General features: G+C 36.1%; 1 protein-coding gene across 3 annotated transcripts in view; it reads left to right on the forward strand.

Moving 5' to 3' along the window:
* The window catches only part of SLC9A3 (solute carrier family 9 member A3), a 52,318-nt gene extending 37,133 nt beyond the window's left edge, over positions 1-15,185 (forward strand). For 2 of the 3 annotated variants that reach the window (XM_048075839.2, XM_066992027.1), the window contains 10 exons: positions 159-248; positions 1,947-2,017; positions 4,458-4,587; positions 7,217-7,332; positions 7,884-8,013; positions 8,491-8,667; positions 9,241-9,316; positions 10,368-10,481; positions 12,235-12,478; positions 15,046-15,185. In XM_048075839.2, coding sequence (XP_047931796.1) covers positions 159-248; positions 1,947-2,017; positions 4,458-4,587; positions 7,217-7,332; positions 7,884-8,013; positions 8,491-8,667; positions 9,241-9,316; positions 10,368-10,481; positions 12,235-12,478; positions 15,046-15,049 — 1,152 coding nt within the window. In that variant the 3' untranslated portion in view covers positions 15,050-15,185. Of the gene's footprint in view, positions 1-158; positions 249-1,946; positions 2,018-4,457; positions 4,588-7,216; positions 7,333-7,883; positions 8,014-8,490; positions 8,668-9,240; positions 9,317-10,367; positions 10,482-12,234; positions 12,976-15,045 lie in introns of those variants that run through there. The other variant, XM_048075838.2, reaches the window with a different exon arrangement.
* The last annotated feature ends 333 nt before the right edge of the window (positions 15,186-15,518 follow it).

The following is a 15,518-nucleotide window of genomic DNA, read 5'->3' on the forward strand; positions in this document are numbered from 1 at the left end:
AGCTGAAGATACTTCATTATTTTACCTCTGAATGGGAGATGGATCAAATGGGGATGTATGAGAAATGCCATATACATGTACAAAACTGCTCTGTTTCTCTTTAACTGTGCAGCTGGAGTCTAAGGCAATTCCTAAGTATTATCATTTTCATTGCCCAGGGATTGACAATCAAACCTTTGGTACAGTGGCTGAAAGTGAAGAAAACTGAACACAGAGAGCCAAAACTGAATGAGAAACTTCATGGCAGGGTAAGATCCTTGTAAACAATGTTGTGGTGTCCTTTGAATTCTTACAGAATGCCTCAAGAGAAAAAAAAATATTAAAGAAATTTTGGTTTTGGAAAGGAGGAGGCAATTATACTGAAATTTGAAGAGAAAAATCCTTCAAATTTTTCAAAAATGTTCATGTAGGCTGTAATGTGTCTTCAGACTGAGTCCAGCGAGGGGACACTCAACTGAAGGTTCTGGTCTGGGGCTGACAGCACTGGGGAAACAGATGTAATAATAGTCTTTTCATCTAAAAGTGTAGGACATTTGCTAGGATAAAGCATGTGGAAGTAAGTTTATTTGTCTTAAATACTGTGTATTCATGGAAAAAAACTGACTTTGCAGTGTGCATATGACAAATAATTCCAGGTTAATGGTAATGTTTTTTGTCCAATTTGAATGGTGTGTGTACCTATATTTCTCTAACCTTTGAAAAGATTTTTTTTTCTCTTCAGATTTATAAAGCTACGTCTTTATTAAGCGTTTTAACACTTGTAGTATGTTAACACTTGTATAAGCTTCTAATCTTGTCTGTTTTCAAGCGGAAGGTTACCTAAAGTGAATCAATAACTTAGTAATGGACATTTTTTTTTTTTTCCTGAGGAATTCTTTTAAAAACTATTGAATAACTGTGTTACACCTTTGCTATCCAGCAGAAAAGCTGTTTACAGACTGGATATTTATCCAGAAATACAATTTTGATATTTAGCTACTTGAAAGTCAGGATTCTAACCCCAGGAATATAATTTCTCTGCTTTCATGGGATATACTTTACATCTCCGTGAGTAGAATAGGCTGAACAGTAACATTAATCCTGGCACTTTATTGTGTATACTGATTTACCACCATATTCTAGCACATATTGTCTCAGGAGGTACAGCGCTTCCAGAGCTGTATAAGTTGCAGCCTTTAGAGAGAGGGAGCACTGTCCATTCTCAGAGCATATGAGGGAGGCACATAATTTATAATATCGTTTTCACCACTTTCATGTCAGATGTCTTCTGAAACAGTAGTTAGTATTATATTCAGGAATAATCCATATTACACATTCTAAAACCAGTGTGCTGTATATTTTGTAGTAAGTCCAGTATTCAGAGTGAAATGTTAACAACTGTATAAAGAAAAAGATCAAATTCTACCTGCAGCAGCCTTGACTTGAATCAAAATTTATAAAACTCAGGATTGCTATCAGCCATGTGATAAAAAAATCCAGTATGGGATTTTGCCCTGGATGTCAAAAAAATGACTCCTACTCCTACTCTCATGGAAGTACAGATGTTGAAAAGTCTAAAAAGAAACACTAAGGAAAGTTTTCAGCTGACTTAATCATCAGCACTAATAATAGCTCATTACTTTACAGAGCAGAAGTGGAGATGGTAAAATGAGTTGATAAAGAGGCTTAAAATTCAATATTAATAAAGTAGAAACTCAAGTACCTTCTTACTAAGACCCTTGAAGTTAAGAGTAGTTAGTGAATTTGCAAAGAACTGGTTAGAAAGCTCAGGGCCTTTGAAGACAGGCATATGGTAGTTAGCATTTCTCTAAATGGGGAAAAAAATCTGCTTAGCAGCAATAAAATTATTCTGCATAGCCACCTGTTCTAACCTGACATATATTGAGATTTTTTCTCACTATGCCTTTAATTTTTTTGTGATATGAATTCCACTTTTACTTTTCTAGGCTTTTGATCACATCCTTTCTGCTATAGAAGACATCTCTGGACAAATAGGACATAATTATCTAAGAGACAAGTAAGCAGTAAATAACTTGTAACGTTTGAAATACTGCTAGAAAATCTCTGTAAAATAGGACTTGTTAAGCCTGTGAATTGAGGGACAGCAAACATGTCAAGCGTAGTTTAAAAGGTTGTACACTGAAAACACAGCAGCTAATAAGAAAACACTTTATTTTCATCCCCTAAAACTGGAATCTTTTCTCTCTCTGCTACAAGTTCAGACTAGCTGTATGCAAATGCCTCTCAGTTCACATCTCAGGATGAGATTCTCTCAAGGTTTGAGAACTGGCTATTTATATAGAATTTAATCTAAAACAATGATATTTTTTTTCTCTGTGAATACCCCATTTCATGAGCATTTTCTGTGTTTGGGAAACACTAATAAACTCAAATACTATTGTGCGAGTTCTTCGTTCTATTTCTACAAAGGATGGGTTCAATACCTCTAAAAGGGGTTGCAGAGAGCCCTTGAAATTGATTCATATGATTCATTTAAGCCTACTGGTTTGAAACCAATAATGAAAATTATGGATCTTTTCCATTCTCCTCTGTTTATCCGTCTAGAGAGAAGCAAAATTACTCAGATGAAAGATTCAGATACCATTTTCTTTAAACTACATGTGAAATGTTAGCAGGCTTCCCTAAAGTAGATGAATTAATGTGAAAAAAGGTCATTAAATATGACCTTTAACAGCATTATTAAGGGTCAGGCTGTTACTGTCTCCCTGGATTTAGGTCATTTCATAGGTGCAGACACTCAGTTCTGACTCGCTAATGTCCTGAACTGACTCAACATCAGTTCCGATTAGTTCCAATCCAAAAGTCATGCAGTTGTGTTAGCCTTCTGCAGAGCTCTCCCATATGTCTTATTGAGAAGCTGATAGCTTCGGTTTAGCACTGTACTCATGCAGGTATAGTGGTATACAGCTTCTAGTTGGGAGCTAGATTGCATTTAGCTATTTGTGAGCTCAAGCAGAATTGCTCACCGTTCTGTACCCAGTTACAGGGAGAGTTGCCTTCATTTCCTTTTTTTTTTTTTTTTTTTTCTCTAGTTTAATTCTGAAGTAGACTATGTATATGTATATACACATTTATGCTCATACAAAGTGAGAAGGCTTGGATAGTCCAAAAGTTTGAGGCAAGCCAAGAAACTCACCATATGATTTATCCCACCATAATACCTACATTTACTCATGTGAGATAATACATATTTATTCTGATCTGTATTCATTTATGCAGTAGAAAATTCTTATTAGACATTCCAAATAGAACATCCTCTTTTTTTTGATAATTTTAGTCTTCAGCTTAGTTTTTGGGAATTAATTTCAGAAGACTACAATGCAGGGGAATGCATCTTCAGGTTTGAACTACTTACTGTCTTGAGGATGGGGCTAAATATTTTTAAAGTGGCAGATTAGTGTCTGACTTCTTATATGGCAGAAAGTAATTTGCTTTAAGTAATGAGGAAGAGTGGCTTAATGTAGGTTCTCAGTTGAGTGTGTGGTAATCTATTTTGAATGTGACCATGTTAAGTCTCCTTCTTTTGGACTACATGTACATGAAAACACTACTTCCTCAAAGAAGTGACAATCCACGGCATTTTCACCGATGTAATAGCCTGATGTAGATACTGATTTTCAGATCTTCTGATGAATAATTATCAATTCTGTGAATATAATGTTCAACAAAGATATTTTAACTATCAGAATAAAAAGATATAATCTCAAAATTGCCATTGGGCAAGATGGACGGAATCACTTTGGGTAGTGGTTGGTCTCCAAAGTTGCCTCACACACATTAGAGAAAATCTCAAGGAAGGCTGAAGAAAATATCAAAAACAGCCTTAATTTTCTGGAGCTCAAATATGAAATGGCAGATGCCATACTATCAGACAATCTTGGAAGTGTAAATCACAGAAAATACACATCACTTTTATCCCCCAGACTACCAAATGGCATGAATAAGGCCCTCTGCCAGTGCTTTGTGAAGGGCACTGCTATGAGCTGCCTTCCTAGGCTGGTTGTCCTACAATACAGTTGAGGAAAAGCAGATTTCTTTCCAAAGGAGGAAATAAACTTAAACTTTTAGAATGAAGCTAATAAGTATAGAAGTAAATAGTCAGAAGTAGAAAATAATTTAACGTGATCTCCCTGAGTAAAAAATGTCCTAGTGACTCTGAAATGGGACACTGTAATCATAGCACTATTGCTGCTGTAGTATAATTGGGTAAGTAAACCTATTAAATGTTTTGTGACAGTGGCATAGCTGTGTAACAGGCTTTTCCTTAACTTTCTTTAGCTGCTATTTCAAAACCTTCAAAACGAAATCACTCACTTGCTATGCTCACTATTTTCTAAAATTGCTTAGCTCATAAAAAAAATCATTTATGCTAAACTAAAAATGCTGTGATTTTAAAATTGCTTGTTGCCATTAACATGGTTTGTTTAAATTATTAGGTGGTCCAATTTTGATAGGAAATTCCTCAGTAAAGTACTGATGAGAAGGTCTGCTCAAAAATCAAGAGACCGAATCCTTAATGTTTTCCATGAACTCAACTTGAAGGACGCGATTAGCTATGTGGCTGAGGTACTTTTTCACACATTATAGCTTCATATTTCTGCCTTGCCTTGCCTTGCCTTGCCTTGCCTTGCCTTGCCTTCCCTTTCCCTCTCCTCTCCTCTCCTCTCCTCTCCTCTCCTCTCCTCTCCTCTCCTCTCCTCTCCTCTCCTCTCCTCTCCTCTCCTCTCCTCTCCTCTCCTCTCCTCTCCTCTCCTCTCCTCTCCTCTCCTCTCCTCTCCTTTTTTTTTTTTTTTTAAATTTACAATGTACCCTGAAGTTGATACATTTCAGGAGATATCTAAAAGAAATCCATTTTGATTTCTGCTTTTTTTTTTTTCTTCTCTGCTTTTTGTTTGTTTGTTTGTTAATCAAAATGGAATTAAGGATTTTGAGTCTCAATATCATCTGTTTGGGTGGCTGTAGTTCTCAGTATCAGCCTGATCCCCCAGTATGAGTATACTGTATATACGTTGCTGTACTTTCCTGTTGGATTTTACTAAAGAACTTTCTAACTATAATCATTGTATCAAAAAGCACTGCAGTTGCAAAGGGATCAGGCAAAGTACTGTCTTTCTAAATGTGTCAACAGAATCTGGCTCCTGCAGAACAGTGGTTTTATGTGATGACAAATCTGATTTGAAGAAGCTCACTTCCACATGATGTGAATATTTGACCTTAGTGGTGAATTCCTGTAATCTCATTCTGCCAGATCACAGTAATTAAAAAAAAAAAAAAAAAAGAGAGAGAGAGAGTGAGAGATGGGTAACTGTATTTCAATGGAATCATAACACCCACACTTCAAAAATTAGGGTTAGAATAATAGAAAATAAAACCACAGAAATTTATGACTTGCAGCAGGAATAATTTTAGAAGTTACAAAATGGAAGAAGGTTACTGCCCTTCTGCTGGAATACTGTTCCCAGACCAGAGCAATACTAATGGATTGTATATGAATTCCTAATCTTCTTCAGTATGAAATTGGCCAGCTTAGTTCAAATCACCATAAATATGCAGCATTCACACAGTGCCAGAGGACAGTTTTAAAAAGGAGTATTTTAAACAGCGATCTCACAGTGATAATCTCTCTATGCCCTTAATCGCCAAGTGAACTCCTTTTTACAGCTAGATGATACAACACTTAGTTTCATTATTTAGGATAAATATTATTACTCCCACTACTGATAATAATGTCATTTTTTTGGAAAATGTGCTACAGCGAGGCAGACTTCTTCCAGTAAAACACGGAATTTCAAAGATTGAATTCACAAAATAAAATCAAGTTCAGAAATTATTTTAGTGTGAAAACTGGGGAGTGGTTCGCAAGATAAACAAATACTTCAGTTTGAGATTTTGTAAATTATCCATAAAGTTTTCAGACTGCTTGAGATCAAGAACTAATATTCTTTCTCATGATGTTTTGGAGGTCACACCTCCAATAAGTAAAGTTAGATAATGAATGTGATGTTGATGAACATGATGAGCATGACGCTCATGTTCAGATACACTGCTGAATCTGTTTAGTAGATTCATTACAATAATTTTATCTTTAACTTGAGCAAATGGCTGTAATGATCACTAAGCCATGCAGTTTTATCCCCAGAATTTTTCCAAAAATGTCTTGAATCTCATACAGTAGTGCCAGATTAAGTTAGATTAGTCATTGTTTGGAAGAGTGACCTTTTCCAGTGTACATTAGCATAGCGCATAAAACAAGAGTAGAGATTTGCCTCTCCCAGATATCCATTGTCTTCTCAGCTGCAAGAAACTCAGGAGTTCATAAATTATTTTTATAAATTTGTCTTTCTCCAACTCTGCTGTTATGCTGCATCTGTTCAATGAACAACAGCTCGAGTGAGTTCAGTCTGAACCTAAATAAATTCCTTACAACTGGGAGGGGAGATCCTAATCCAGGAAATGTGAAAATAATCCGCAGGAAATGAATAGGAGCAATTTATAAGTATAGAATCACCAAATCATTTAGGTTGGGAAAGACCTCTAAGATCATCTAGTCCAGCTTTTAACCTAACAAATATAGTATATAATATAATATTTTTCTTACCACTACCACTTTTCAGAGACACAGTATAGGATTCTGAAAATAGCTCCTCTGCATTTTCCTCAAGGTGCCAAAGAACAAATAGCATATTCTTATAAGTAGGTACACTTCCAGAAGCTTACTTTTGTCAGTTTATACATGCAACTTTGAAAACAAACCTATTTAATTATTAGGCCATACTCTAATGAGTGTGGGCATCTGACTCAGGTAAGATTAGTTTTCACTCTAAGTTCTTTCCATCCAGATCATCTCTGAGATGACTGCAAATAGCAAAAAGTCCTAGGATGTTTTGTTCTGGTAGCAAATCATTATTGCATAGTATACAATAAAACATATAAAAGATAAATAAGGATTTAGATAAAGGCAATAACACTTTTTCATAAGGACACATAAGGCTTATCACACAAATGTGATTCCAAAATATATTTTTAACATGAAACATTTCATGGAAATATCAGCATGATTTGTACAGATTCTTGCTGCAGACAGCAGTAGTTATGCCATTTGCATATGGCAGCCTGAAATGATCTGCATTTTCTGGTTCACATTTTGCTCTAAATGTTTACAGCCATAATATGTCTTATTTCTTTCTGTGGCCAGGGAGAACGTAGAGGTTCCTTGGCATTTATACGTTCTCCAAGTACAGACAACATGGTGAATGTGGATTTCAGCACCCCACGCCCGAGTACTGTGGAAAGCTCTGTGTCTTATTTACTGTAAGTAACTTGGACTGATTGTTTTTGTCTTCTGTTTGTTTTGTTATGTGTGAGGAAATGCAAGAAAAACAAGAAAAAAGAAAAAAAAGTTACAAAATTTGTAAAATGTCAGTTACAGGGGCTTCATTCACTATTTTTTTGAACTTTAATTAATCTTTTCCTCACACATAACATGGGTTATAGAATGCTGCTATATGGTAGCATTTGGCAAACAAATTTTGCAGTAAAGGTTGGAAGATGAAGCAGACAACCACATTACAGTTGTTTCATGTGCTTTTTGTTCATCAGTTGCTATAGGTGTGGCTAGATGTCATTTCCGTGTCTACTCCAGAAAAAGTCAGGAGAGAGCCAAGGAAAAAAATTACTGCTTCATTAACTCATGAGTCTTTCACAGAACAGCCCTTCTTTCATGTAAATGGAGAAATAAATGCTACACCCACTTGAAAGACAAAAATCAATACTCTTCTCAATTTTCTCATTAGGTATTTTCATGTAGCCAATTTTTACTTCATCTTTTAAAAGTGCTGTTTGTATTTTGTATTCTTGTTCAGGAGAGAAAAGGCTGGACCGGTTTGCCTCGACATGCAAGCTTTAGAGCAGAGGAGGAAAAGTATTCGGGACACAGAAGATACAGTTGCTCACCACACCCTACAACAGTACCTGTATAAACCTAGGCAGGAGGTGAGAGTAAGAGGTTGAGAGCAGAAGGTTGGAAGCAAAACTGAGAAGGAAAGAACCCATCCCCAAAATCCATCCTTGAGGGAGATAGGCTCTTTGTCTATATTCTTTCTCACATATGGACAGCCTTCTTTCACAGAGCTAGTGCCTTTGATTTCACTGGGGCTAGTGGAATGCAGAACTACATCCAATATACGTTCAGATTAACTGGGGCGTACCAACTGAAGTTTCAGACACTTAGAGGTTTATTTGGAATAACTGTCACTCTTTCTTAGGTATACTTAAAATTTGCAGATTTATACCTGTTTCATGGTCAAGAGAGAGAAAGAAAAATAGGATTTTCATTAATGCCTTTAAATTAGCCTTTGGTTCATTCTTTTTCAAAGAGTTGTTTTCGTGGCATGACACTGCATGCATTGACTCAGGGCTTCCAGCTGTATTTCTAAACAAATGAATGTTGTCTTCCTTTCCTGGTAACAGCACAAACACCTGTACAGTCGACATGAGATCATGCACAGTGAAGATGAGAAACAAGACAAGGAAATTTTCCATAGGACGATGAGGAAGCGCTTAGAATCTTTCAAGAGTACCAAACTAGGAATAAACCATTCCAAGAAGCTGAATAAAATCCACAAGCGAGACCGGGGCCAAAAAAGGGTAAAATACTTGCATAAGGACCCAGATGTAGCCACCTATTATATAAAGTAAGGAGAGGGCAGGGAGGACTCTGAAGGGTCCTATGTCCTGCATTTATCTCTATCCTATAGAACTTCATGAACTTAAAGGGCCTAAGCAAGAAGAGATTGAACTATCAGATGACTCAAGGGGCATCTTCTCACACGCTGCTTTTCTCTATGCTTTGGGACCCTTTTTCTGGGTGAGAGATTTTTGATCACTTGAAAAACAGCAGATCTTGAGCCATGCTAGAACACTATGGGGAGCTTTTGCAGGGTAGACGTAGCAGGGTAGCACCATAGCAAAGAGCTTTCCATAAAATTTGCACGAAATTAAGAGGGAACTTACAGCATATGAGAGACAAAGTTCCTTTCTTTTCCTTAGTTAGTAGGAGTATAAAGGCAAAAACTGATGACAACCATATTGAATCTCAAGAAAAGATTAAAACAGATTTCAGGTTTATACTGCTCAATTGCGATTTGAAAAGATATTACTGCATTTGCTCTCTGATGGTGGTAGCATTTTTCTTGATTTTGTTTGTTTGTTTTCTTTTAGCGAAACAGCAATGTCATACCAAATGGAAAAATACCTTCAGAAATTTCAGTACAAGATTTTACATTAAAGGAAAAAGGTAAAAAGACCAGTGTCCTTAACTGCATTTTACCAGCTACATTGTCTGTAAAGCATCACTGAAAAAAATCATGATATGCAATGTTGAAGCTATTAAAGAGGAACTTCTAATTATAACTCAGAGTGGAGAACTGGTCCATGCTTAAATGCAGAGTCTGGGTAATTTAGAAGTTGTTTTTCTAGGCTGCTGGATGACAAACCAAATTTGAATTGGCATTCTTACTCATATTTTTAAAATATCATATTTATATTTTGAAAACAAAATAATGCACTGGCTACAACATAGATATCTTCCATCTTCCTTTTGAATAAGCTGTAAAGAGCAAGTTTTGCTATATATATTTTTTTTAATCACAGCAGGATATGTCTGCCTGAGACACCATTTATTTTGACTGGCAGGGACAATACAAGCTGGGTAGGTCGTTCAGTGCTGTCTTGTCGAAGAACACAGTTCATATAAGTCATCTTCTACTAGGAAAAAAAAAAAAGCTTATTTGGAGGACACTCTTAACAAGTGGTTTATTTAGCAGCTTTTGTGAAATTGATTTGATGGCAGTAGAATCAGTGATAAGTTCACCAGCTTCAAAATCAGTCAGAATACTAATGCTGACTTCAGTCTAATGATGAAAATGCAGTGACAGGTCTTTTTAAGGGAACATGTTTATCAACATGTGAGCACTGAAGGCACAAAACAGCAGCAGTGGTGGTCGTATGTCAAAGATTTGTTTCCTTCAGTCCCAGAAAAGCAGACAATTCTATTAGTCAAGAGTTTATCCAGAATGTGAAATCTCTATCATAGCACTGGATAACAATGCAAAGCTGAAACCTTTGTTGGGTTCCTTGAAGTAATTGGTACCTAAGCTGTAGACTGCATCTACATGTACATACTCATTTCAATGCTACAACTGTTAATTAATTTTTGCCCTTGTCTAGATCCTTGCTAAAGATATATCTTTGCTACATGTACCAGCATCATATTGTACTTTTCTGTCAGAACTGACACAAATCTCTAATCAACTGGACTTTTTAAAATTTATTTATTTTTATTCCAGATTTGGAGTTTTCTGAAGCAGAAGAAAATAATGATTATGAAACTTTGCATCTAGGAAAAGGAGTTGATTTTCTGGCTGATGTGACCAAGCAAAATTTTGCAGAAAATTCTACTGGTAAAAATATTAATTACATGAAGATTTTTTTTCTCAATTGTAAAAAAAAAAAAAAACATTACTAGAAATGTTGTTGCTTTAGCTTTTTTGTTGTTGTTTTGATTTGATCTGTTTTCTTAGAATTGATATTAATGGTAAAAGATAACATATTTTGGTTATATGAAATTATGAAGAGTATCAGATTTACTACTAATAATACTGACAGAAGTTGTGAAAATGACTGCCTAACCCAGACCTAAAACTACTAATTATATCCAGCAACATAAAATGTTATTTTAGAGTTATCCTACCTCACAGTCAATACGAGTAGTTTGGAGTTGATTTCTACCTGCATTTAAAGTACTTAACTGTGATTCATTTCATGCTTCTTCTTTCATGCAGGATTTCTTTCAGAATTGGCATCTCCTTCAGTTCCTCACAGGTTCATAGAAGTCTCTGAAAAGGGCAGATTTACAATATTTTCTGGAGCATTCCTGATGATTTCCTGTCCTGAATCATAGAATCATAGACTCATAGAATGGTTTGAGTTGGAAGGGACCTTAAAGATCACCTCATTCCAAACCCCTGCCATGAGCAGGGACACCTTCCACTAGAGCAGGTTGCTCAAAGCCCCATCCAGCCTGGCCTTAAACACTGCCAGGGATGGGGCAGCCACAGCTTCTCTGGGCAACCTGTTCCAGTGCCTCACCACCCTCTAAGTAAAGAGTTTCTTCCTTATATCTAGTCTAAAACTACCCTCTTTTAGTTTAAAGCCATTACCCCTTGTCCTATCACTACAGTCCCTGACAAAGAGTCCATCCGCAGCTTTCCTTTTAAATGTTAAAGGTCTCCTGGTCTCCCTGGAACCTTCTCTTCTCCAGGCTTAACAACCCCAACTTCCTCAGCCTGTCTTCATAGGAGAGGAGCTGCAGCCCTTTTATTATCTTTGTGGTCCTCCTCTGGATTTGTTCTAATATTTCCATGTCCTTTTGTGCCAAGGACCCCAGGGAAAGGCTCCAAAATATCAGATTGAATGTATACCAGAGATTATATGATGTGATTTGTAAGGCTTTAACATTTAGTATATTTTTAGCACTTTTGTGTCTGAATTCTCAGCATATGTAACATCATGCATACAGTGAAGAAAAATTCCTGTGTCTGTACTCTTTTGACAGTCATGCTGATATAACCTTTTACCTACACCATTACAAATTTCATATTTGAGTATGTGTAAAGACATCCAGAAATCAATCCAGAAATAAGTGGGTACCATGTTTTAGACCTAGACTGGTTTTTACAATTTCTTTTTCTGTTTAAACACTACAAATTTGGTATCTATATTAAAAGGTTCCTTTTACATACTTCTGTGGCCTGCTTCAGTGCCCTCATACACACCTTGTTCCTTTACGGAGTTGGGCAGTTCATGTTTTTTCATTTTTTTCCCATCTTTTGCTTCTTTTTGTGGATTCAATTTGAATTTTTCTGCAGTTATTTCAAGGTTTGCTTTATTTTGTTTAAGGGATGTATTGGTTTGTTCTTTTAGTGATTTTATTTCTTAACTTTAGATATTCTAACCATAACTGGATGTTATATCCAATTTTTCTCTAAAAGAAATCCAAAATGACTAGCAATAACCAAGCCAGAAAGAGCAAACTATGTGTGTATAATGGTATATTTGCCTATTTCTCTTCTTCTTCTTTTACAAAGCATTTTGTTGTATTACCAAGAAATTATTTTGATTAATTGTATTTGTCACTTGTGAACTTGATTTTAGGCATTGATAACCCAGTATTTTCAGCTGATGATGATCAGAGCATCTACATGAAGTTCTCACCATGGTTGTCTAGTGAAGATACTGTGGTACCATCACAAAGGGCCCGAGTGCAGATCCCATATTCTCCAAACAACTTCAGACGGCTCACTCCATTCCGCCTCAGCAATAAATCAATAGATTCCTTCCTGCTAGCAGATGGCCCAGAGGATCGACCCAGATCTTTTCTCCCAGAATCAACACATATGTAATATCTTAAAAGAGATTATCACCTTTATTTTTAATCAGTCCTCCTATCAACCCTGACTACTGACAAGAAGTTTACTTTTCTGATTTTTCTTTTCTCAGAGCGTCTCTTTCCTTCCTGACTTTTTCCTACAACTAAACATCTTTGATTTTCCTTCTGTTTGAATAATAGAACATCTTTCTATTTTTCTTCTACAGAAAAGCTACCCAGCTATTAGAGGTCAAGTGCCTTGCTATTTTTACAGAAGATAAGGGTCTTGCTCTTTGTTTTGTCTTGAAATTTTTAAACGCTAAGTAAAAGGTATTCCAAACACCAGAATGTTTTTGTATCCATTTTCAAGAGGCTCCACATTTCTTGGTTAGTCGGTTCTAGAAGATAAAATTAATACCCGAATTCCCTAACATGGGGTTATTCTAATTCAAACAACTCAAAACTCATTGTTCTTTCAAGTGACACAGTAAGGGCTGTCTTCAGGTATAAGCAAGGTAGGCTGAAGTGCCATAAAAACAATCCAGCTGCTGATGCCAAAGCACAAGTTTTGCCTGTCTACATCTCTCATCTTTTGCCTAAGAGGTCAAATGAGCCATTTAAAACATCAGATTCTATTGTATTCCTGTGTACATTAGGAACAACAATGCTAGACCAGCAATGAGCTGGTCTGATTCTCTTGTTCTTAACATGATTAGAATATGATTTTTGACTCTGTTGCTAAGAAGTCTTGAGTCAGTTTTGAACACTTGACCAGTTGTAGTGCGCAACCAGTGCAAATGGTCTCATCGCTACAAGTACCCAATGACACTGCTAGTGTACTTATTTTCTTTACAATAGAAAACATCAGAGTTTCCCCTACATGGGTGGAGACTATTACACAGCAGCCAGACTGTGAAGAAGCAGAATTCCAGTTTGGGTTAGAGCTTTAATCTTAAACTGTGAATTTGTCTTAATCCATATCTTATTTTGAAAACAGAAAAATGCTTGGCTTTTTTGATTCAGTAAATAATCTGTTGACTAATATCTTAGAAAAATGAAGTGACTCTGGGTTTAGATTAATATCCTACTTGCCCTTTAATTCTTGTTCCATGAAAATTTTCCACACCATAAAATGCGGCCTTCATTCCTATAATCAACACAGTCAATGCTGTAAATGAGGTGGGTCAGGTCACAGTTCAGCCATCATAATTGAATAGAACACAGGGCAATGGGGGGGTTTATGCAATGAAATGAGATAGTCAATTTCATCATGAATTAGCTTTTGTGGAATCCACAATCACAAATGTATAACCTAGTGTCCTCTATGCATCAACAAATAAAGGAATGTGGAAAGTTGAAGGTACTTAAATGATGAAAGTTTGTACAAAGATCTCAGGGTAAAAGTGAATGGTGCATAATTTTGATTTCAGAAGAAATTCATAATCTTTGGAAAAGAAATAGAAAAGGAAGTGTTCATTTTTTCTTCTGTTCTGGCTTCTATCTTGCAAAAGATGTGCTAGTTCAAGCATAATTTCAGAAAGCACATCTCTTTACTGGAGTGGCCTGTAGGTCTGAATTGGTTCTAATGCTCAATTCCTTATGAATGCATCTTTGCTTCTTTTCTAAATGATGTTTTAAAATAAATGCTAGGTTAATTAAAGAACTGTGAGTTACCTATATCCTGATTAAAAATTGGAACAATGAGCAGCATTCTGAAAGGAAAACTTCTCCCTGACACTTATTCACACTGAAATTCTCCTCGCTTTTTTTTTTTTTCATTTAGAAGTTAGTCATAAAATATTGGCATGTTACTTTCTGAACATTTCCTTGCTAACCTTTGTTCTTTTTCTCCATTCTATTGCCTTAATTATAAGAGACTTTATTATTCAGAGCTGCTATGTACAAGTTCTTGTGCAGGCATATATATTCTTGTGCTTTGATATATCAAAATCACTTCTTTGGAAGTGTTTTGGGAAGTTAGATTTCCTGAGCTAATAAGCTGAGACCTCAATTGCTCTCAGAAACACTACTCTCAATTATCTACTTAATAAAATTCTCCTATTAGGAGAATTATATTGAAATTTCAATTAATAGGTTTTAAAAAACAATGTACATTGGAAACGAAAAGTGGAAATATGAGGATTTGCTACATAGTTTAATGTATAAAGAAAACAGGTCATTTTCAAGAAGAAATTGTTTCTCTGGTGAAATGCTTTTCTTTGAAAAAGCACAATTTCTTTCAAAAGTTTCTGAAAGATTTCCTGCTGAGCATTAGGACTAAATGGCTCAAGATAAAGGTATACCTTAATGACCAGACGATGGCTCCATTTCCTAAGCATTTGAAGCAGACAGCTTTCATCACACTGAACTCAGTTTTGCCTGATTCTCAGCAAGGACAGAAAGTGTAATATACTCACTTGAGGTTGTCCAGGACAGAAGTTGGGACAGGGTACAATTCCCCACCTCAAAAACTATCTTAAACCACACACTTTAATAAGACTTTTGTAAGAATAGCCAAAACCAAAGCCCAATAGCCAGCACAGTAATATAGAAAATGTATACGTACAGTTTAATGTATATTTAATTGTATTCTCTAGGTGATATGGACCATGATGTTGAAATGACAGAATACTCCTCTTCAGACGACAAATTGCCTTCTTATGCATCTGACCAACTAAACCAAAACCAAAGTGTTTCAGAGACTCCCCACCACTTCTTTCCATCCTGTCTTCAAATGCCTTGGACACATAACTATTATTCCTTGGAAAACAGAGGGAATATATCTCTTTCTACTGTCTCTGAGTATATAGGTTCTTGTGACCCAAGCATACCTGATCTCTTCTGGGAAGCAGGTACAGATTCAAATAACAAAGAGACAGTAAACTCAGGTTATGGTTCCGAAGTTAGCTATAAATCAGAGAATTCACAAGAAGAGAATTCTCTGCTTATACCTGAAGGGCTGGAAGACTCTTACGTGAAGGAGCCCCAAGAGAAGAAAATTTTGCTTGATGTACAAGGAAATTACAGATCTGCAGCAGCCAGGCGTGTACAAAGTCGACGTTCTTTTCAC

The sequence above is a fragment of the Anser cygnoides genome, chromosome 2 (assembly GCF_040182565.1).
Source record: "Anser cygnoides isolate HZ-2024a breed goose chromosome 2, Taihu_goose_T2T_genome, whole genome shotgun sequence".
Taxonomy (NCBI): Eukaryota; Metazoa; Chordata; class Aves; order Anseriformes; family Anatidae; genus Anser; species Anser cygnoides.